At 39.9% G+C, this 23,771-nt stretch overlaps 1 protein-coding gene across 2 annotated transcripts in view; it reads right to left on the reverse strand.

Moving 5' to 3' along the window:
* RSU1 (Ras suppressor protein 1) overlaps positions 1–23,771 on the reverse strand; it is a 110,338-nt gene that overhangs the window by 59,453 nt on the left and 27,114 nt on the right. For both annotated transcript variants that reach the window (XM_075746283.1, XM_075746284.1), the window contains 4 exons: positions 20,286–20,404; positions 18,721–18,803; positions 18,337–18,451; positions 3,560–3,692 (listed from right to left, as the gene is read on the reverse strand). In XM_075746283.1, the coding sequence (XP_075602398.1) occupies positions 3,560–3,692; positions 18,337–18,451; positions 18,721–18,803; positions 20,286–20,404 (450 nt within the window). The remainder of the gene's footprint in view (positions 1–3,559; positions 3,693–18,336; positions 18,452–18,720; positions 18,804–20,285; positions 20,405–23,771) is intronic.

Consider the following 23,771-nt stretch of genomic DNA (forward strand, 5'->3'; position numbering starts at 1 on the left):
GTGCAGTGGGTGTATTTTAGCCAACAAATGCTAGCAAAGTGCCAAAAGCTGCTGAATTTTCTGTTAAGAATTAAGAGCCCCTCCACACACGTTTTATGTCACAATATATGGCCCATCTTTTTGTCAGCACAATTCTTCCTTGAAAAATGAGGGTTGAAAAAAATCACCTGGCATCATTTCTCATGCAAGGTAAGGAAATTAAAGGAAATGAAAGAAGCTACAAAGTAAGAAGAGCTGATCTGAGGGTCCTACTGGCTAACATGCTTCTGAAGTGAAGAGCTATTCCAGTTTTATACTTAGTGTGTAAGTACGATGTAAAACAGGAGTGTGAAAATGTAAAAGTATGTGAGACAAATGACATTTTATCTTTAGACATAATCACCCTTCACGGGTGTCATCCCTACTTACCAATTAATCACTAGAGCATGAATATCCTAAGACAAGGCTAAAAATGGTGTGTAATTTTTCACTAAACATGCTTGAAACAGCCAGTAGATTTCACAAAGGAAAGGAGAGGTTTGTGATCTATTTGGTATTTGCTTTACAAGTGGAACCTCACAGAATCTGAACAGAAACCTCCGATATTGACCGCAGTGTACAGTTATGGCTTCTGCCAGCCATCAGTAGAAACCTCAAGGTTTAGTAACATGAATGCAAGGGAGTGCGTTGCCAAGACTCACTGAGTTATCACTTTCTGGCTGAGATAACAGCAACTGAGTAAATATGATGTTCTAGTCATTGCAAACACAAAATAAACTGTATTAGCATAAACCCACTTAGTGAAACGTAACTTGCTAAGCCCCTGAAACTTGGCACTTGTGATTGTATGAGCATACCCTCTCTGTCTTAGCTAGTATAGACAATGTTAGACTTGTAAACAAAGTAAAATCAATATTTCCAATCAGCCAGCAAAAGCAACGGGCATAAGGAGACAATTACCATCTCTGGAGCTCAAAAGCCATCTACCATATAGATGCACAGTTCCTGGTGTATGAAAGTACTTGAAAATAAACTTACTGATATGATTGTCAGCTGCTAACATGTATGAGCTGTCCTCTCTTCTCAGTGTTGCAAGTGAGGTTATCTAAACAGCATTCTATCCAATCATCTATTTAACTGTACTGCTTTGTCTCAGAGTAAAAGTTAAGCTGGCTGGGTCTATCAAATGCTGCAAGTTAATTTTTAAATTTTTCTTTTGGGTGAATGATCAAAAAAAAACCCCAAGAGCTCAATTTTGCTTAGTTACATATATACCAAGAAAATTACTGCATTCATATCTCAACCTTAATGAGAAAAAAGACACAGAACCTGGACATAGGCTCTGAAAGAAAAAGGAAGTTGGAGGTGGTGTATAGCTGTTAGTGGGAAAAGATCAAAATTTCATCATAAAAAGGAGTTTTCATTTCATCTGTGTTCACAGCTTATTTGCTTTTGTGCACAATAATGCTACTAGACCTGCTACCTAGATTATGCTATTGCTTATGGATTTTAACACCTAAAAATCAAATGCAAACAGAAAAATGTCTGTAGCAGGTGGCATCCAAGTAATTCTGAGATCACATATTTAAAGGTAACTGGAAATAAAAAGGACAACCTTTTTCAGCAGGAAAATCCACAAACTCTCTTTATAGCATGTGGAACAAGTACAATCAAGAATCAAAAGAAGTTGCTACTGGGATTCTAACAAAAATACACAGATATTTTTTATTTATGGTTTAAATATAAAATGGTTATATGCTGAATATAAACAAAAAGATATCTAATTATTAACATCTGCATGTATTTGGTTTTCATCACTAATCTTTGAAAATAATGACATTTTCATTGAATAAGCCTCTAAAATCAAAATCGAAGCTATGAATGAGCCATGGAAAGATTCTTTGATTTTATTTTTTCCCCCTATTAATGGGTAGAGTCTGATTTTGCTTCCACTGTTAACTATACAGGCTTCAACTATTTACTGTGGACAAAATCAAAATCAGCCCATTAGCCAACAAGACACTGTTACACCTCAGCAAAGAACAAGACAGCAAACATAATATGGCTAATTTAAAACAAAGAACAATAGTTGAGGCAACTGATGAATTACAGAACCTTTTATGTCAATTTTGATTGCACAAGAAGGAAAGTTGCCAGAGCTGTTTAATATATCCACAGTTACAAAATCTTTTTTCTTTTTTAATTATAGATCCATAACAGCAGCGCCCCACCCCCCCAAACTGAATATGGGTCAAATTCTCAAAACTGCACTTCAGTCCTCAAAACTTCCCTGTCCTCATGATGCCCAGCGCTGTCCCTGTGAGCACTGCATGAGGGTCCCTAATCTACATTGCTCAGCAAACAGAAATATAAAATTGGCAATAAAAAAAATAACAAAACATTATCAAGAAACCTAGATGTAGCTACACAACAGACTGTGGGGAAGGGATGGTCTAAGGACATAGACAGCTGTTCCCCTACACCATGTCTGTAGTACAGAGTACTACTGGAAGAAGGGTGTTGCAGCCTACTTAAATCTATCTTGAGAACACATCTTACAGCACAAATATCAGGACACTTCTGAGATAGATAGATACACAATTTTTGTAACCACTCTCCCATCTGTGATCCATTTCACTTAAATTCTGTAAATGAAGAATGGCCTACAAAAGCCATTGCTGGATCATTTAGTTTCACATAGAAATTTACATCTCAGTTACTTAACTGAAATCCCAAAACCTTCACTTGTGAATACTCTCCTTCGGTAATTGAGTTCAGACAGCTACTGTATAAAAAATCATCAGAAATGCTGCTAAATTATTAAAATATATTTTTAAAATAAAGGGGAAGTGCAAAAACTAACTTTCCTGCCTAGAGATTGTACTGTGTGTTGTACTACCTATTGCTTCTAGGAAGACAGCATCAAGGTTGTTGACAGACACATAAAAATAACTTCCCATCTAAAGTTTTGCTGTGGATTGGTATCATGGAAATTTTTACTCAAAAGAAATATTTCAATTCAGTGAATGATTAAAGACATTATTTCCTAAACAAATGCTTAGCATGGAGAAGTCCCAGCATTAGGTTCATTTTTTTCCAGTTACACTGTTGAAGAAAGCACTAGTACCTGTATTTCAATTACGAGGGCTGGAGACTTTTGGAAACCAGTCCAGATCAAACCAGGTTTGAATTCTGGACATCTCTTTCAAAACATAACCACCTGCATCCAAAAATGTTACCAATCTATAACACCTTACTGTACATACTTAAAATTAGTACTTCTCAAAGGCTTGTAATCCTTGATCTTTTATATCTCTTACTTAAAAGCTCTTAGAAATGAACAACAGATACAGAAAAATATCAGTCTTTGTGCTTCTCTAGCATTTCTAAGTCACATTTATTTACCTCCTAGTCAGCAAAATTCCTTAATATAAATGTACAGATCTGCATATTTGCCCTAAAGACCAAGCTACTGCCTAGATTATGAAAGAAGGGGAGTAGCTGGTAACACTTTGCCCAACACACTACAGGGAAAAAACCCCAACACAGCTACAGTATACAAGTAACATGTAATACTTACTATTTATATGTTTCTGAACGAATGTATTCAAAAACATGAGATACTCCCAGCTGGAACTGGTCAGCAATAGGGGTAACCCAAGGATTGTTCTCTGCTTTGAAGACTTGCTTTTGACCAGTCAAATCCAAATTACCTGAAAGGGATTAAACAAAACAGTGTATGAAAAAAAAATTGAAATATGAAAAATTTGAAAGAAATATCTTGCTGTGAATATAACATTTTTCATTCGTTTCAGAGAGTACAACCATAATAAAAGCAAATATTTCAGTCTTTGTGGACAAGAAAAGGAGGACATAGTAGTTCCCACCATGATGGATGCAGTTCCACTTTATTCTACATATATGCTACTACATGTTGCACAACAGGATTGAACTCAGCCCACTGCACATCATGTTTATTCTTCAAATGAGTTTCAAGTAGGGCTTAATAGTGCACAGGTGTTGGGCTGTTCTTCTGCAGTAGAACTTCACTCAGCACAGGCAAAACAACTGCAGTAGAACTTGGGGCTTCCCGATTCCTAACTCCGAACCTCCTAGCTCTGTTGCAGCATTAAAAGTCTCGCATAACTTGACCATTAAACATAATCTTCAGGCCTATGGGACAATTCAGCAAGGCATCCCTCTCCACCATGGCTCACAGGAACGAAAGGAGAATGACGCTGTGGTAGGAGTTTGCTCTGCTGAAGCTTAGCATTGCAAAGCATTTCTCCATCACTGCCCCAAGCTAATGTCAACAAGCAATGCCCGACAGCCTTTTTGCCTTCCCAGTGCCCAACGTGGTGTTTGTACCAAGATCCTACCACTGATCCGTGGTTATAGTTCACTATACTGAGAAAAACAAAAAGGTCATTCTTGCAACATGGCAGTTTTTACCAATTGTATTGACAGGAAGACTTAAGAGACCTTTTAGGGGTTTGCTTGGGGTTGGTTTGTTTGTTTTGTAAATGTTTACCACCCAAAATCAAAACAGTACGTGCTCTACTGAAACTCCTCATGACTATGGATCCAACAGGCTCAATTCCAGGACAGTCTAGCCATTGAAATATTTTCTTGTGTTCTTTAAATTAAGAAATCTGTGCTATCATTTTAAATTCATTTTTGTGAATTTTGTGAATTTTATGATGAAGAGAGGCCTACCATCCCTCCAGAAATCTAAAGTAACAAATAATAATAAAAAAATAAATCATTAACTATGGGAAACAAAAAAATAATTACAATGTTTTGAAGACTGACTGAGCCAAGCTATCAGAGAAATCTGAAATCAACCCGATGTGCTAGTTTTTCAAAATTAAAGGCACTCACGTAAGTAGGATGAACACACAAGCTGCTGCAAGCCGCGTGCTTGCTGGCCATTTCAGCGCATGTTCTATGTTACAGCTAGTCCTCGATGCATTTCTCTCCGTAAAAAGGGTTAACACAATTAGAGTAAAGACAGACCATTATACCATGTGAAAAGATGTCATGCATCTCTTACCAGCCCATCAACAAGTTACCATTACCTTAGCGAGCTCATCTGTCAGCTGTCTGAGACCTGTTCTTTTGAAATAACAGGCAGGGAGCATTTCAGCCCTCTGTCAGCCAGGCAGCAATTGCCCTCGCTGCCTCACGCTTCAGTGCGCCTCGTTAGGAGCCTTGCACCCATCTCCTTTATTAAGGGACTCGGCAGCCCTGTTCTAACAAGGATCAGGAAGCAGGATTAAGTACTGTGACAAAGAGGACCTAATAAGCTAGAAACCGGTGTGTCTAAATCTACGCTGGCTGGCTCAGAGCGCAGGCTCATGCTGCTCGCCATTCAGTTTGCAGGCACAGGCCACCGGGGAAGCAAGCCAGTGCTGTGATTAGCCATAACCCTCTGACCGGTGCTGCTATGAAGAACATGTATCAGTCAGGGGCTTGCTTTGCAATTGCAAATTGGATTTTCCATTTTATTACCTGTAAAAAAACCACATATGTTGCTCTCCAGAACTACCAACGCTGTAAGCACTCACTTATAATTACAGCTCTGCAAGTACTGCATCCAGGTAAAATGATCAATCTGTGTACAACTGATAAAAATAGTTAAATTTGGGGAGGCAAGCTTGGCCCCATCATGGATCAAATTCAATGGTGCTTACAGGAATAAGTCACACACTCCCAAAATCTCCACAGCCAGGGTCTCAGCTGAATCCTCTCATCCTGACCTGTGTCAGAAATTTAACTCCCAGGGGATGCTGCTGCATTTCTCCATCCCCACAGCGTAGTGCGCCCACTTCCATTCCAAATACCATGCACAGCCCATTTAAGCATAATTAATTGTAATAAATACTATTCTCCTACAGCCAAAGAAACCTTACAGCAAAAAGAGGACTCAAGCAAAATGAACTGCAGGTCTCCATACCAAAGTAATCACTTCATTTTCCTCCGCTTTCTGTTTTTCCCCAAAAAACACTGGGGGCAGGTACAGATACTATTTTTTACCTTCAGAGGGAAGGGGCAGGCAGAAGCCCAAAGGGTAAAATTAACCTCATTACAGAGAAAATTGGGGCACCCAAAAGTCCACAATCTGCACTGAAATCCACCCCTTCCCTGCCCAGGACGCTGCTCTGCCTGTCATCCTGGCAGCCCATCCCTCTGGCAGCCTACGGGGGTCAGCTGCCACCTCACAGCCAGGGGTTTTATTTGAAGAATTCAATCAAGCGTTGCAGTGTGAAAAGGTACAACCCGTCTGTCCTCAGGGCAAGGACCAGGCAGAGAGCGGGTGCTCCTCCGCAAAGGAGTAACAGAGGGCTGCCCTCACAGAAAGCTGGGAGGACATGGCACCCAACGCTTTAAACTCCTCACTGTTCCATACTGAAATTTCTATCTGGAAACGAAGGACAGAAATGGGCAGAAAACTAAGCAGGGTAAGAAGTCACAGAGAGCCCACCCCACCTTACCAGCACTAGGGAGGAAACAAAGTGTAACACTCCTGCCATAAGGCAAGCCACTGGAGAACAAAGGCGGCATATAATTAAAACTGAGACAGGATGACAACATGTCACTCCTGCATAACTGTTTATTGCTTGGGGCCATATCCTGGTGTCCATTTTGCTTTTACAACTAAACCATGTGGGAATCGAGGGCTTACCTAATCCTGCTCTGGCTGCAGTACGTCCAGGAGTCCCAAGCCTCAGTAACATCTCAGGAACATTACGTGCTGGGGTAACCAAACACATTGAAGCCCTGCATGAACCCTTCTGCCTCAGTGCACCAAGATGAACCCAGCAGCATGGAAGAGATGATCAAACCCGCCTGAAGCAATGGCTCTGGTACCAGGCTCACCGCCGGAGTGCTATGCAACTGGATACCTTACAGATGCGTCCCCCCCCAACAGTATCCTTGCCTACACTTTTCTTTTTTATGGCAACGCTGTGCTAAGAGATGCTGTTATTCCTTCCCTGCAGCATTAGAGCCATGGGCCAGGGAAAAAGCCATGGCAGATGCGCCTTCATGCATATTGTCTAAAAGCAGCATCAGCAAAACACTATCCCCAGGCCTTTAGGAAATTTATATACTGTTCTGCTACACAGATCACATCAAATCCTTGGGATATTTTTAGTAAGCAAAATACAAAATTGCCTCTAGTAAAAAATCCAGTACTGAAGATTCAATCACAAAATATATTGGGGTTGGAGATTGCATTGATCATTGCTGGTTTGTTCTGTCCATGCATATCAGCCTATTAAAAATATTTATCATCTCTAAAATTTGGCATAACTAGGAGACTGAAATTGTATTTCTTCATAATGGACTTACAGTTCTTGCTATTTTGCCATACTGAAAGAGACCAACTCCACTGAAATGCATTACAGTTACATGCCTCTGACAGAGAAAAGGAGAAGCCTATCTTTAAGACTAGTCAGCACAACTCCTTTCCTAGATCATATAAATTCTTCTCAAATTATTTTTGAATGCTTCTAAAATTATTCTTATAAATAAATAAATCATCAAAACTGTGTATCTCAGAACCCAGGTCCAACATGCTTAAAGACTCTTCTAATTTCTAAGCCTAAAGGATATTTTTTTCAGTTTTCTATCTTAAACAGACATAGATTTCCAAGTAGGAAGAATGCAAAGTGGACATAAGCTGCTGCCGGTGAGGACACTGAAAAGAGAACAGTCTGGAAAACAGAAGAGAGAGATACAGGTCTAACAGCTGACTGCTGCGGATGGCCTGCATGGGATGACCAAAAACCTTCTAAAAGGAGCCAGCTGTGTGGTCTCAGAAATACCTGATCTTGGCTTTTTTTTTTCCTGTCTCAGCACTCATTGTATCTAAAGATGATCCTGAACCATTAAGTTTGACTGGATCAGTGTGACTGAACTTTTGTGTTTAACTCACCTTAAAAACAAATTGTTCCTATGCCCAACTAGTAAGCTGTGCAGACCTGAAAACTGCTGCCCAAATCTCTTGTTAACTGCCACCTGGAAGCTACAGTAAATAGATCTACACCAAAACAAACCCTCGAAAATTCAAGGACATAATCAAACTATGCATATTTTGAATTTTTGTATATCCTAGCTTCTGCCATCCATTGACTAGAAATACCACTTACCACTACTTAAATTCAGAGCTCCCACAGCCATGGGTAGGCAGAAGGGATATCTCATATGACAGTGGGCACAGCCCACCCTGAGTGACGTTAAAGGGAAAAGGCAGCTACAGTTTCCCTGCACCTCCCTCAATGAATCTATCCTGCGTTTGATCTAAAACATGATAGTTAATGTTTCTTATCATTTTCCTTCAGTGCTGTTGAAAAAAGAAGTGGTTTGTGTGAACATTCATATTTTGCCCAACTGCCTGCAAAGGTCAGAAAAGAGCTCATAAAAGCAAATAAAATGCTGCCTCCCGCAGTCATGTTTGCAGAAAGTGTCAGAGCGGTGATAATGCTACCTACCACTTTGACCAAGGGTGTCTCCAGACCTCCCAGGCTCCTCCCATGCATTATATCTAGCCTTCAAGCATCTCTTATATGCAACTATAAGCCCCTCATCCTCTTGTGACCTATGATATATGCAGTGTATAATATTTACCCAATGTATGTATACTTAAGGTACAGTAAGGTATGACTAGTGTATGTAGGCATGACTTCAATACAAGCAAGAGAAAACAGAATGAGCACAAACCTGACTTGTCCTTTCCACTTGAACGCCCCTTGGCAACACTTTAAATACTTTCAAAAATTAAAAGATGAAATACAGTAATTAAACAACTCTGACATTTGAGAAGTGAACATTGGCATTCAGCATAAGAAACATGATCCTAGCTGTAAAATGCCAGATCAACCCTTCTTTGTAATGGTTTAAATTCATCCCTAGTGGAGCTTCATTAAAATCAATGGAAATCATTTTTGGCCTGCATACTGTTGAGTTTCACATCTGTGTCCCGTTGATGCTCTGACCCACCTTCCAGCCTGCACTCTACCGCTCTGACCTCAAGGAGAGTCCTCAGGCTGTAACACATCCCTCTCAGCAATTCCTCTTAAGGCTGCAGTTTAAATGTTCTTTCCATTTACAACACAAAGGTCTTACTCTCTCACTGCCGTACATAAGGACGGGAGGAATGAAATTAGTTTTATTTCTTGAATCCTGTTTTATTAAAGGCTAAGTAAGGGATCAATCCACTACACTAAATTTAAACTTAGGTTGTATGTAAAAATACGTCTGTCCTGGCTTGGTTTAGATTTGCTTTACACTACAGGGCTTATAATTTTTATTACTTTTGTGGCATGTGCTTTGCCTCCATAGAGAGAGAGCGTGGGGGTGGGAAAAGTATCATGACTATTATGTCATAAAAATTATACCAAAGGATTCATTGTGAACAATGTCTTAAAATCTATGTTAAAAAATGAAAATATATACTGATTTCTATGCCACAGTGTGTTATTAAAAGCAAATGATTTTTACACCAATCTTAAGCACATGTAAGCTGTGCATCGGTAACTCATATCATTCCTACAAACAAGTAAGATCAGGTCTGCTTTGAAGACCTCTTCACTTTTGAAGGATTAGTAACAGAAGAGAGTAGATTTAAACAGTAGTTATAAAGGAGCAGTAAGACAACAGAGAGCAAAGACTTCTTGTACATAAGTGAAGTGTGACTCAATCTTTTTGGAACCAGCAGAAATACTCACAGAAATATTCAGTATGATAAACAAATCTACAGCTCCATAGCATATGTCAAAAATATACGTTTGCTTATCGATGAGCTTCTATGCACTAAAAGAAAACAACTAGTAAATCTAAACCTAGACTGAAGCGCCTCCAAAAGATCGATCCCAGCAACACTTTTGCCCTCTCGCCCCCACATTCTTGTACTGGAGAAGGTCACCAGCACTTCAGAGAACCCCGAAACAGCATTTGTGGTGGTTTTACCTAACAGGGGAAAAGTTCAAGTCTCAAATAACAAGAAGTCAGGTTCAGTACACACTAATATACCGAACAGGCACTCCAGAGCATCCATCAGACAGAAGCAGGCTGGAAGCCTTCCTCTGACCACACCGACAGGAACGTCTGTGGCCTCACCTGAGCGTTAGACAGGAAGCCCCAGGGTAAGAGAAGGCTGAACCAGCAATCTGAAAGCCAAACACTGAAGCCTAAGCCCGCCTTCAGTTTTACAGAAAACAAGAGTGCAGATATTGTAACATCACACGTTATTCTAACAACTTGTTAGATGTAAATGAGAATTTCCAATAATGAGTTCAGAGATTAGACCACAACTTGAATGTTCACTTGAATACCTCTAACAGTAGCTGTGTCAGTTCAGTAATTGAAGAGTTTAACAAAGACATTTCAAACAGAAAAAATCTGGCCTGAAAAACATCAGGAGATGGAGACTCTGCCAGTGGTGTCTTGTTCAAATGGTTCATCACTGTAAAAATGTATTCTTTATTTCAGTGCTGAACTGAGCTGCCTTAGTTCTCAAACACTGCTGCTTCTTCTGCCCATCTACAAGGGAGAAAGATGACCTGTCCTTTCCTCTCATGAAGTTGGTGAGGATCGGCAGCTACGTCTCCTCTCATTCTTCCCTTTGATAGGTTAAATAAAGACTCTGATTATTCTGTGTGATCCCAAAATAGCTACTCCATTTGCTTCAAGTCTTAGCAAAAGGACCACAGCTGAAATGAAGTAAAAGCAGAGCAACTAAATCTTGAATTCTTTACTCTTGACATAAAGGTGAAGTGATACAGGGAAAGCTGGTATTGCCTCAGCTAGTGCTATTACAGTTCTATGGGAAGAAGATTTTACTCTCTAGCACTGTCCCACCTCAGCCTTTCATAGAAGAGAGTTTAGAACAAAGTGAATTTAGTCCTGAGATATTTATACAAAATTTCAGCATCATAGCAAGGGTCAGCCAGAATCATTACACCAGAGTGTAATAGGGAGTCTGGCATGAGGAGACCCACTCCAAAATGGGTCAGGACTGAAGACAAAACCTGGGAAAGACAACAGAATGGATGAAATACTGAGCTTCTCCCTTAAACCACATTTCAGGCATTAAGTACAGGCAGAATATAGACCTAACCTGGCTGAGCAAGCTCACATTTCCATATTCAGATGACAGGAGGAGCAGTTAACTCTCTGGGAACAAGGGGAGAGCCCTGGCAATTTCTACCATCACTCCACACAACAAACCTGACCTTAACAGAAGAACTAGTGGAAAGAATAAATAATATTAACATTCACAGGCAGCCACAAAACAGGAACTTAGTCAATGCAACACACAAGGGACTCTAGCCACACAACACTGCTAATGGTGTGTACTTCCACATGACAAATCACGCTCTTTCAACAGCCAAACTCCACCACACACGGCCTTCAGGTACCAAGGCAACCAGCCTGGCTGATGCCGTCATGTGGGTAGCTCAGGGGAACGGCAGAAGAAACAGCATTTTGCAAAAATCCAAGAAATTACTTCAAAATGTTTCCTATATTCTCATGACTCAAATAAATTAATTTCTCCAAGATTTCTAATGTAGGAGACACCATTTCCTAGAAGACCTATAAGTATTGCTAAGTTTCACCAATTTCTTTCTTTGAAAGGTGACATGCTGGAAAAACCATTCCATTCATGCTCTTTGTAACAAATGTCAGGCACTGACTGGGATCTGGAGGAGCAAGCCCGACAGTCACTGCTAAGTGTTCCCGGTGAAGAAACCCAAGAAACGCACTATGCAGCAGATGGTTTCTGTAACAAAGGGAATTAACACGATGTCAAAGTAGTTTAACATCAAAGACGTTTTAACGGCACAGGAAGTATTACAGGCTTAGAGGATCAGCATCCCAATTTATTTTGAAATATATTGCACATTTTTTCCAACCTCAGAAACTCTCCTGGGATTCTCAATTACACATGAACTCAACAGAGCATTCTCTCTTTGAAGGGTCCTTATCAGGCCAAAATCTAGTTAATTTAAAAATATGAGTTCAAAAAGGATTCACTGTATTGCTTTTGCCCCACACCTTTGAAACTTCCATTCAAACACAGGTTGCCAAGTACTCAGAAGAGCAAAACCACTTTTAAGTACTATGAAATACGTAAAATGAACCAAATTTAACACCAAATATAACATTTGCTCAGATGGCTCTAATTACAGTACTCTTACCTACTGCAGCTCCGACAGAACAGATGAAATATTTGCTGACAGAAACATCATTATTATGCTGATGGTACTTATAATCAGAGTACAGTCAACATTAGGAAAGCCTACACACACACTGTAGCAATCAACAATAGGACTTGCATATTTCAAAAACTAATGTAAGATCAAATCTGAACCTTGGGAAGTTTGGCAAGGAGTACAGCAGTGTAAGGAAATGAATGCCTGTGGCGTAAATCTTAATGATGGGCTATAGAAAACATCTTTCTGCGTATAACGAAACTGCAAGTTGTCATCTCTTCCCATACACCTTAAATCCCCTCAAGTACTCTGTGGACTCTGCCTGGTTTCTAACCACATAAAAAGTGGTGGGTTTTGGTGGTGTTGGGGTTTTTTTGTAAGGGTTTTTTTTTTTAACTTAAAATAGGCCTAAAATGAGAAACACAATTAGAATATTCACAAATTTTCAGAGATGCTTTTCTTACATAAATAATCTGTCCATGACCTATCTTGTTGTGTACAATTTTCTATTACTCCTTAACTAATAACTGCTACATCAGTAGTCCCAGAAAACAAGTTATTCTGTTTATCCACTGGGACGTTCAGTAAAGCTCCTTACTTTCTTACACCACCTTTGCCTTAGTTCCAAAAATAGAAACAAGTAGTTTTCTTAAAATTGCAAGATATGAATTAGTTGTTCCAGTGCTCTGAGCTGGTGTCCAAAGAGCCCCAGGATATCCCGGCTTCTGACAAGCACCACAGACCTGTATTTGCAGGTGTGAGCACTGTTGTGTTGTGGCACAGGTAGAGTGCAGCGACAGTTTATACTGAAATAAGAAAAGTTGGGCGTTTACGTCAAGTATATTAAGAAAAGAAATATCTTTTGTGAAATAAGTGATTCCTATGTGTGTTGGTTTTGCATGGCAAGGTTTTGGTAGCGGGGGGGGCTACAGGGGTGGCTTCTGTGAGAAGCTGCTAGAAGCTTCCCCTGTGTCTGACAGAGCCAATGCCAGCCGGCTCCAAGACAGACCCGCCGCTGGCCAAGGCCAAGCCAATCAGCGCCTCTGTGATAACGTATTTAAGAAGGGAAAAAAACAGTTAGGGAGAGCTTTTGCAGCCGGAGAGAGGAGTGAGAAGATGTAAGAAACTCTGCAGACACCAAGGTCAGTGCAGAAAGAGGGGGAGGAGGTGCTCCAGGCACCCGAGCAAGATCCCCCTGCAGCCCGTGGTGAAGACCATGGTGAAGCAGGCTGTCCCCCTGCAGCCCATGGAGGGAGGATGAGGGGGTGTAGAGATTCCACCTGCAGGAGGCTGTGGCCTGTGGGAAGCCCACGCTGGAGCAAGCTCCTGGCAGGACCTGTGGACCCGTGGAGAGAGGAGCCCACGCCAGAGCAGGTTTGCTGGCAGGACCTGTGACCCCACGGGGGACCCACGCTGGAGCAGTTTGCTCCTGAAGGTCTGCACCCCGCGGAGGAGACTCATGTTGGAGAAGTTCGTGAAGGACTGTCTCCCGTGAGAGGGACTCCATGCTGGAGCAGGGGAACGATGAGAGGAGTCCTCCCCCTGAGGATGAAGAAGCGGCAGAAACACCGCGTGATGAACTGACCGTAACCCCCGTTCCCCGTCCCCCTGTGCCACTGAGGGGGGGCGGAGGTTGAAGCCGGGAGTGAAGTTGAGCCCGGGAAGATGGGAGGGGTGGGGGGAGGTGTTTTAAGATTTGGTTTTATTTCTCATTCCTCTACTCTGTTTTGCTTAGTAATAAATAAGATGAATTCCCTCTCTAAGTTCGGTCTATTTTGCTCGTGATGGTAATTAGAGAATGATCTCTCCCTGTCCTTATCTCGACCCACAAGCTTTCCGTTATACCTTTTCTCCCCTGTCTAATGAAGGAGGGGAGTGATAGAGCAGCTCTGGTGGGCACCTGGCCCTCAGCCAGGGTCAACCCACCACACTATGTTTGCACATGCCTGTTATAATTACCTAAGTAAACTATTTCGTTTAATATTAACTTGAACAAACAACTGCAGCAACTACTTTGCATAATATAATATTCATTCACAAATTCTAGAGTCATTTCAAAAGCCTAAATTTTAAAATGTCTTCCTGTGATGGAAATATTGAGACTTTTGGCAGGATTCCTTGAACCTTCTATTTAAAGTCAATCCTTTATCCACGGAAGATAATTTAGCTGTTCAAAACTAAAAAATGATGAAAGAATTACTTCGCCATTCTGACATACAGATTTAATTTACAAAATGTTTCACCCTCCTTGAAAAGGAACATGGCTTCTTACCCCATCAAGTTATGGTTTGGGTTTTTTTTCTTTTTTAAAGAGCTTGAATCTTCCATTTTTCAAGTATGTACCTAATTGCATAGTTTTCATATTGTGTCCCTTTACCTGAGGAACTTATTTGATAAACTACAACAGCATTGAATAGCATACTTAAAAGCCATTGATGCCAACATTCAGTTTTGGAAAAGATGGTAATTAAAAATGCATGCTTAGAAATCATTGCTCTTCCCACACGCATAAACATGAGCGAACTCCGTGTACGTGTGTGCACACATGTGTGCTGGCGGCAGGCTAACGAACAGAGTCAACATTAGAATCTGGGTTTTAAAAATCATGCCATTTGTTTTCACATCAAAACTGCAAACCTACAGATAAGCTAGTGACATTCTCTGGGTGGCTACTTACATTTAGCTACCATTTTGTGAATATTCTGCACCATATACTACTCCTATATTCCTGACTCTCTAAGAAAATCTTTTACGTGGCACATATGGGTCCACCCAGATGACCATACAATGAACTTAAACCACCACCATTGATCTTACTAATTGCATCTGCCACTTTACATGGTTCTTGTTTCTACTCAGCTTTCTTTCCAAACACCGTTCCAATTGTTAAATGGTCAGAATACACAAAGTGACAGATTTAGTGCTTCCTTGGCAATTTATATAACTGACTGCAACTCTGTTGTTGCAGTGAATCATGATTTATTTGTCTCACAATGCAGCACATAACCTTTTAAATGCTAGGGAAAAAAATGCCAGCGCCTCTTTAAAGTTTATATATGACTGCCCACCACCATTCCTCATGAACGGGGTTTTGAGAGACAAATGATAAAAACAAGCTGCAAATTCCACCCACCTACTCCTGGCCATTTCCTGCGTTCATCACTCACGCGTACTATATTTACAGACAAGCACCCTCACCCAGAGCACCCCTCTTTTCCTTCTGGTCAAGAATATTTTTCTTAAATTAGTGATAGGTATTCTCTGCTAAACACAGAGGAGGATAATACTCATCTCCCTGAGCCCTCTTACTGGCGTGTGCCACGCTCAAATCACATCGGGTGAAATTAAGAGCAGACTGCAGAGTTTTATTTATTGGTATCTCTCTCCATTCCAAAATTGTGATCCCAATGCCTGTCTGTGGCCTGTTCTCATACTCTACTCTCCACACCTTCTCCTGCACTTATTTCCGTTACCTTTAAAAACCAGTGTAAGGTACTCCTCCCCTTCTCTTCATTCAAACGCACTACTTTATCCTGGTGTTTATATTGTGCCCATCTCCCTGGTAAATGAACATCTAATGACTCATCGTTGTCCATCAGTGCCCGAACTAAGCCAGTCAAAAGCCTTCAGCACCTTTAATTATGAAAGTGATAATGAGAGAGGAAAGATTGTTTACTTTAAATGGAGCAGCAGTACCTCCAATTAATGCAAATAGGATCTGCTCATTGAAAAGCTATTTATCCAACATGGACAGCACAAAGTATTTGGATAGTTCTTCTTACATTATAATTCCATTTTAAAAATTTAGGAGGGAGAACTCAGAAAGCAGATAAAATTGTTTTTCCCTCAGATGGCGACTGTGGAATTAACAGTACATTCATTAGGGTGTAACACTCACATACCACCTTTCACTGGCAGACTTTAAAACTGTCTGCAAAGACGTGCTTCTCAACATTGCCCTAGTTTGCAGAAGGGAAAATAGGGCTGCACAGAAGTGACTTTTCTACTCAGTCCGCAGATTCATGCTTGCCTGTGGCCTGCTCCTACTGGACCCCAAACAAGCCCTCCAAAGCCCAGCCTGGTGCTCCATTTACTAAAATCCATTCCCTAAATGTTTGCCTGATATTTAATAAATAAGAACATTGCTTTGCACAGTGAATATGTTTGCAAGTTGCACAAGTAACAAATCTAGACTTCAATGTAATGTTCTCCGGAAATATGCCCCAAAATCTAGGCTATTTTAAATATTTGAGATAGTTCTAGCACCACACATGGCGTAGACTGCAACAGAAATTACGCCAGCTGATCATGAATGAGGATCTTGGATAAGACCATAAAATGAAACACTGGTAAATGAATATATGAAGAGGAAAGTATAATTTATAGAATAGCATTTGAGTAATAAAGAACAGAGGTGACAATGACTTAAGCTGTGTCAATGCACCTCATCCTGATCAGGTGGGGCAAAATTACAAGTCCTTTTTCTACCAGATAGTGATATTGTTCTATAATGCAGACAAACGTTAACTAAAAGGAGAAATGCTTTCCTTGGCCATCCGGAGTTTTGCAGGTACGTGCAAAATAAACATCAAGAATTTTGTTTCAAACGTTTCCATTTGGTTTGGACAATGATGGTAAAACCATTTACAGTGAATTTGCTATTATGCTTGTAAGGCAGCAGCATGTTTAGAACATTTAATTAGCCACAGAAGGCGGTTAGACTCAGTGCAGCATTTAACTTCCACTTTCTGGAAAAAACAAGGCTATAATTTAGGAAGCTACATAAAAGTACATTTACAGACACATGCTTTTGAAAGGTACTGTGTTGAAAGAGACTTTATAAATAAATACGACTTTGACAAAAATCTAAAGAAAGTATACCTGTGTCAAGGAATAAACATCTGAAATTAAGGAAATAAGAGCAACTTTCATCCACCAGTGGTGAGGAAAAAAACAAACACCTCAGCATCATATAGTCCGCTCCATTGATAAAGGCAAAAAAAGCCATGGTGGGTAAACAAATAAGAGTCAAAACAAACATCTGTCCCCCCTCATAGAAAAAAAAGCAGACACTTTGCTGTATAAAACAAAAAGCATACATTACAGACTGTCACATTTATTCACACAACCGCCACATGCTCTAATGGGTCAAAGCAAGTTCTTGTGAAAACATATTATTTTGCTTTATCACGTTAACTTCAGTCACTATCCTTCAGAGTTTTGGGAACTGGTATTTGGAAGGTATTAGTAGAAACAAAGAAGCCCCTATACAACTGTCCACAATAACAAGAAACAAGGAATAAACCCTGCGTAACAGATGTTTCAACAACAGGTAACTGATACAGCTACATTATTCCCAACAAAAATATTTTATGTCAATCTTTAAAAAGATCTGAAACCAAATTCTGGCTTAGGGCAAACAGGCACAACTTCTACTGAAGTTAATGCCCCTCACATAAAATGGAATACTGCAATACAAATTCAGCAAAATCGATACTTAAGTTTCAAAGAAATACTCTACCTTATAGGTTGAAAGAAGCCACTTGTAACCATATTTGAATGGCCAGTATCACAAATTCAAAGTACATCAACCAGCTCCACTGCTTTAAGTGAAAGAGCTGTCAACTCACTAAGAAAGGTAGGCTACTGAAACAGAAAAACAAAAAATTCCTCTAATTTAGCTGTATTTTACTCTGGTTGATCAAACTTCTATTTTTATAGGAAAAGTCACAAAAAAGTCACTTATACTGCTGTAATTTTTGCTTAATATAATTTTGGCTGATCCAGTGTTCTCAAAACCCAGTCAGAGACAATAGCAGCTTTGCAGACCAAGTATTTCTGATATGTTATGTAAAGCAAGATGCTATATACAAATTTGCAGACAGGTGTACTAATACACAAGGAAAACGTAACATGTAAAAAACTAATAAAACCAAACACACATCGTCTTCTGGACCCTCCTGCATATCCAGTAGGACTGAAAAAGTGAGTGTTTCTCAGGGGAAAGTAAATATTAGCAGCAATGATGACTTCAGCATAATCATTTCCTACAGTTTAACAACTGGTTTCATTTCAGAGGAAACGTAGTGCATCATTATCGTTATTATTCAAATAAATAAATGATTATCCATAATCTTACCTAGTTCTGGGGGCAGCACAGTAAGACGATTTCCCTGGATATGAAGTTCCTTAAGCTGAGTGAGCTCACCGATTTCTTTAGGCAGCGATATCAGGTCATTGTCTCTAAGACTCAGCTAAGAGTGAATATAAAGTAGTCAGAACAGTTTTCGGTTACCATAAAGCAGCCTAAAACAGAACTCTGCTCCCTCTGCCCCCACCTCTCTCCTAAACACTCAATTCTTCCAATTTATTTACAAGTGTCTGCTGGTAAACAAGAAACAGTTCCAGGTGTAGTGGTCTATTCCTGCAAACATACCCTACTACTCCTCAAATTGACTAGATTCTATTCCTACAAGCATTGCAAAGTGAATTGATTTTCCAAGAATTTAGATAAATTACTTACTATCTGCAACTTTGTGAGCTTCCCAATATCTGGCGGCAGGATTTCAAAATCGTTGTCACTTAGATAGAGTGCACGCAGGGTGGCTGCAAATTAAATAGCAATATATAAACAGGGTGGCATACAACCCAACCATTTGAGGTCTAATCAATAAAAGGGAGTCAGGTTTGATTAATAATCCTTACTTGGTGAGAAGCCTTTGACATACCCAGGGCTCACAATAATAACAAGCAGGTCAAACTTAGATTTACTAGCTTACTGTATTGTTGGTGAGTTCAGGAAAACATCTATATTCAAAAGGACTGGCACAATTAACAATTTCTACAATAGTAGACACTGGCAGGTTCTAGCATACAGTCTCAATGCTCAGATGTCAGAATACAGTCATTACTCTTTATTGCCCTCGATTCTTATTTATTACATCAATTTGCCTCCTAAACAAACATTTAAAAAAATTATCTGAGCTTTTTGGACAAACACACATCTATGTTAAGCTCTGTAGAAAGCAGAGCTTTACACTGTCAAAGAGACCTGAAAAGAGAGTAATAGAGAAGACTCAAACTGTAGAATTTGTAATTTCCATGCCTAGCCTCTATGAAATTCACAGAAGAGTGACCCAGCATAACCACGTAGCTTGCTATTATTGAATGAGCATACATGTCAGTTCGGAAAAAAAAAAATTAAAATGAAGACTCACAAAGACCTGTTGGGTGCAGCGGGAGGGAAGGTGGTCAGGTCAGCAAAACCAGAGAGGAGATCCCATTTGTCCTACGCAGTTTACTCCTCCTCATCATTTCATTAAATGCGACCCTTTTTAATAACGCTAACTTAAAAATTTCCCTCTGCCAGGTTACAATCACAAAATCTCTCAGACAGCAGCACTCCTCTCCCCTCGCCTGTCACTTTTGCTGCTGAATGCACTGATCCTGAAGCCACTTCAGCATAGTACACTGAAAAGAGGTAGCAGAATCACTAAAATCCAGAAAGTGCCAGAATTCGAGTTGCTTAGGCAACCATAATGCAGCCCTTTTGCACATTTGCGTTACAATACCTTTATTTTAACTCGGAGTGTGTATTTTTAACACATGCAAAGGTCAGCTCAGCTCTACCATTCCTGCACCAAGCTTTGTAACCTTAGCATATTTTTAACATACTGGACGCTTCAACATCCACACGTTGCTGAAACTATTTCAGTAATGAACCATCAGGAACACAATTGTTTCCAGAATCAACACACAACAGTTGCCTTGGAAAACAGTTCATTTTTGCCTGAGGCTTGCAGGCTTCCACGAAGTTTTAACTGAGTATGGGACCCAAGGAAATATTACTTGGAAGAAAACTAATATACCATTACTAACCAAGTTTTCTCATGTCCAATGGTGTCAGGTGACTGTATATCAGTGATAAATATTGCTGAGCTATATAGAAATATTCAAGAGTTATTCAAAGAAAACCATAAATATCAGAAAAATTCTGTTGGAGTTGTGTCTCTGTCAAGTGAATTTCAGCTGCAGAAAGCAAAGCACCATATCATGAAGATTTGTAGGGTATCTAGAAAAGTCTCTTACTCAGATAGAAGAAGTTTCCTGGTAGAGAACTTTCATTTAAGTTGTTGTAAGTCAAGTCAAGAACCTCCAGAGCTGGTAAAGAGCCAAATCCCCTTGGCAAGGTGTTTAACCTGTTCATGCTGTAGGTAAAGAGGAAAAACCAGAACATGACATCAGTATTCACTTCATCTAGTGGGAATAATATATGCAACAACAGTTTCATTTCTAAAAAGTGTAATCTACACCAAGCTTCCCTTTTGTTTTGAAAAGGGGTTGATGCTACAAGATACTGAGCAAGCCTTTTGCAATGCAGACCTTTTTTTTTATGTCTCACTCCCATAAATAACGCCCCAAACTCATGTACTTGCAAGGGATCCCGTCCGTTATGTCAATCAACAGCCACACCTGAAACATGAAGCACAAGGGAGAGAGGTGCCACACACAGTGCTACACTTGGCTTAAACAGCATGCCACGGAGAAAGCTGACCCTTGGTAGATGAGCTATCTTCTAGCTAAACTACAAATTATGTTTTTACACATCATCCCAACCATCTGCCATTCCGCCGTACCACATAGTTCTTCACCATGGTACCAAATACAAAGAGGAATACCTCAACTGCATGGTATTTATGTTCACTGATAATTGCTGCTCAAACCCCTTCTTAAGAACAGCAAATTTGTGTCACTAGAGAACTATTGATGCACATGGAGCATGAAGTAAATAAAATGTCAGTCCTCTGATTGATGAGGCTTAGTCTAAATATAGCTTCTTCAGCCAGTCTTAGAGCATTTAGGAGAGCAGTTCCCACTGGCAACAGCCAGAAGAACATGGGGAAAGCTACAGAAAACAGTAACTTTTCTCTGACCTCAAAAGGCTTGAACAAGGTGATCCAGATAGTCACTAGAGCTGCTGCAATGACAAAGAAAGGCAAAGAGCTGGAGACTATATTCATGGAAGCTTACCATTTGTGTACGAGCTAGAGCGCTGGCTGCTTATGGTGTGAACAGAAAAAAGCTACCAGCTTATTACTCACGCTGTTCCTATTTCATGTACACCAAACATGTAGCTTGCATGTATGGATCTTGTTTCAGTTGTCACTTGAGTTTGAAAGTAGAACAGGGAAATATTTTCAGGAAGAGCATGTACAGGTAGCAGTTTTGAAGAACTGGATTTTATCCTCATGTGATGCTTGGAAACAAGCGTGACACTTTATGTTATCTCTAAACATATTCTGAATTTGACTTTCCTTCAGATGCAAAAGTGATAAATAGCAATAGCCATAACTGATGTCAAGAGGGGACATAATGTGAATGTATGAAGCATGAGGTAATGCTAAAAACTAGGAAAACTCAAGACCAAGTATTGACAAAGTTAGGTACCCAAAAATAATTAAGACTTTTGGCTCTAATGTCTAGGGCCTTCCCTCCCCTATGTGATGTCTGTCAAACAGTGTGCTATGCTATATGATAACTACGATATACATCTGTAGGACAATTAGTAAGCCCATCTTCTAAAAGCTCTTTGGATGCTGAATTAAACACAAGAGTAGCTGCACCTCCAGATTAAGCACAATGACTACACACCCATGTGAGCAGAGGCAGGAGAAACACATACAACATTGCTTTTACAGACTCTCAGATACTAATCTCACCTTTCCTCTCCCACTTTTGCATAAGCCAGCCCCACCAGAACAAGAACCTGTAGAGATCAGCTCTCTGTAGCTGAACTCTGTATGAAATCTTCTTCCTCCTCATCTCCCATTAGAAGTCCTACCAGGGACATGCACCTAGTATTACTGTTGTAGTAGTAGCTATTAAAATACAGAAAGGCATTCCCCACTGTCACTGTTTTTAAAACTGATCTTTATATTAAATAGGACTAAAAAAAGCAGCTCCTTTTTCACTAGTAAAAAGAATAAGTGGCCCTGCTGGCCTTCTCTTTCATAAGCAAGGAACAGGGAGAGAAAGAGTGTTCTTATTGACAACAGGCTGAATGGAATCTGATCTTTGGCATGGGAAAAAAACCAGCTCAAAGTCCCTGTCCAGCACAAGTTCAAACACTGAACTTGTGCCACAACTGCCTTACAAACTTTTTTTATTTATTTCAAGCTTTCAGTGCAGCAGTACACCTTCCCTCTTTCTACCCCACTACCTAACCTTTCTGCACCAAAACCCTCCCAAAAATAATCTATGCTCTTATTCAAGGGTCCCCTCTCCCTAGAGGGCTGTTTTGATGCCCTGCCTGTGCACATGCATTGCAGATGACAAAAGGGTTTCTGGGCTGCCCCCCCCCTGCCCCGGCAAACTACTAGAGCAGAACAGTTTCCTCTGACTCCAAGGCCCTCTGAAGCAGAACCCATTTTGCAGCACTAAAGCTGGGCTGCAAATCCTGTGCCTGGAAGATTACGGATAAAGACGGCATTAAGAAGGAAGAGCATTTAATCCGCAAGATCTTGGGCCGCATGACACAGGAAGGTGGCAACTGTGGTTCCAGAAATGTCTGCTGGTCTTAACCCCACGTGGACTTTTGCACTACATTTTTTTTACATTAATGAAAACCAGTATTTGACCTACACTAACAGTTGTGACTGTTTTAATCCATGGAAAGAGCCCAACTTCTTCCTCCCTCCATACACTGCAAACACTTCTATATGCCATTCCAAAAATATGGATTTAATGCCCAAGATATATAGAATCCTGATCATGAATTAATATTTGCTCTGAAAAGCAATTCCAGGTTCAAACAGATATTAATGCATACTAGAGATCTAAAGAGACCAAATAAAGACCAGAGAAGACAGATCACCATGAAAACATTTATTGGTATTCCAACAGTTCAAGACGCAATGCAATTATCACCACTTTACAACAGTATACCCAGACCCTAGTGAAAATAATTTGGTATTTAAAATGGTTTTTAAAAAAGTTTAAGGTGTTCAGCAGTTTGAATTTATAAAATACAGACATTCTTTCTATGAGAAACCCATAAAGCTAAAGCTTACCCCTATCAGTGCTTTCCTAAGTAGTTACACTTTAAATTATGCTCAGTTAAAGAAGGTTCTGTGCTTCACATTTATTTTCTTAATAATTCAAGAAAACCTTCCACAACTGTAGTTATTATAAAGTATCACCAAGTCTACTGGCATATAGTATCTGAACACTTAACAGGAGCGCCTTTGATTTGAATTCGGTCAATACTAGCTCTTTGAATTAAATGCATGCCACATTTAAAGATTTGCTGCTTCTTTTACAAGTTTACTAGAATTTGAAATTTCTGTAATCCCAGATTCAGGACTATAGAATTAAAGTCCTATATTAACATGGAAAAATTAGCATTTGGGGTTTTCTGGTGATTTTTTGTTTGTTTGGGTTTTTTTGGTTTTTTTTTTTTACAAAGCAGAATAAAAAATAGAGCCTGACTCTTAAGCAGCAACCACAGAATTAAGAGACAGTTGCAGTAAAATTCAATAACCGTTAAATTTGACTTCAGTATTAGATGAATGTGAG

This window comes from Balearica regulorum, chromosome 2, assembly GCF_011004875.1.
Source record: "Balearica regulorum gibbericeps isolate bBalReg1 chromosome 2, bBalReg1.pri, whole genome shotgun sequence".
Lineage (NCBI taxonomy): Eukaryota > Metazoa > Chordata > Aves > Gruiformes > Gruidae > Balearica > Balearica regulorum.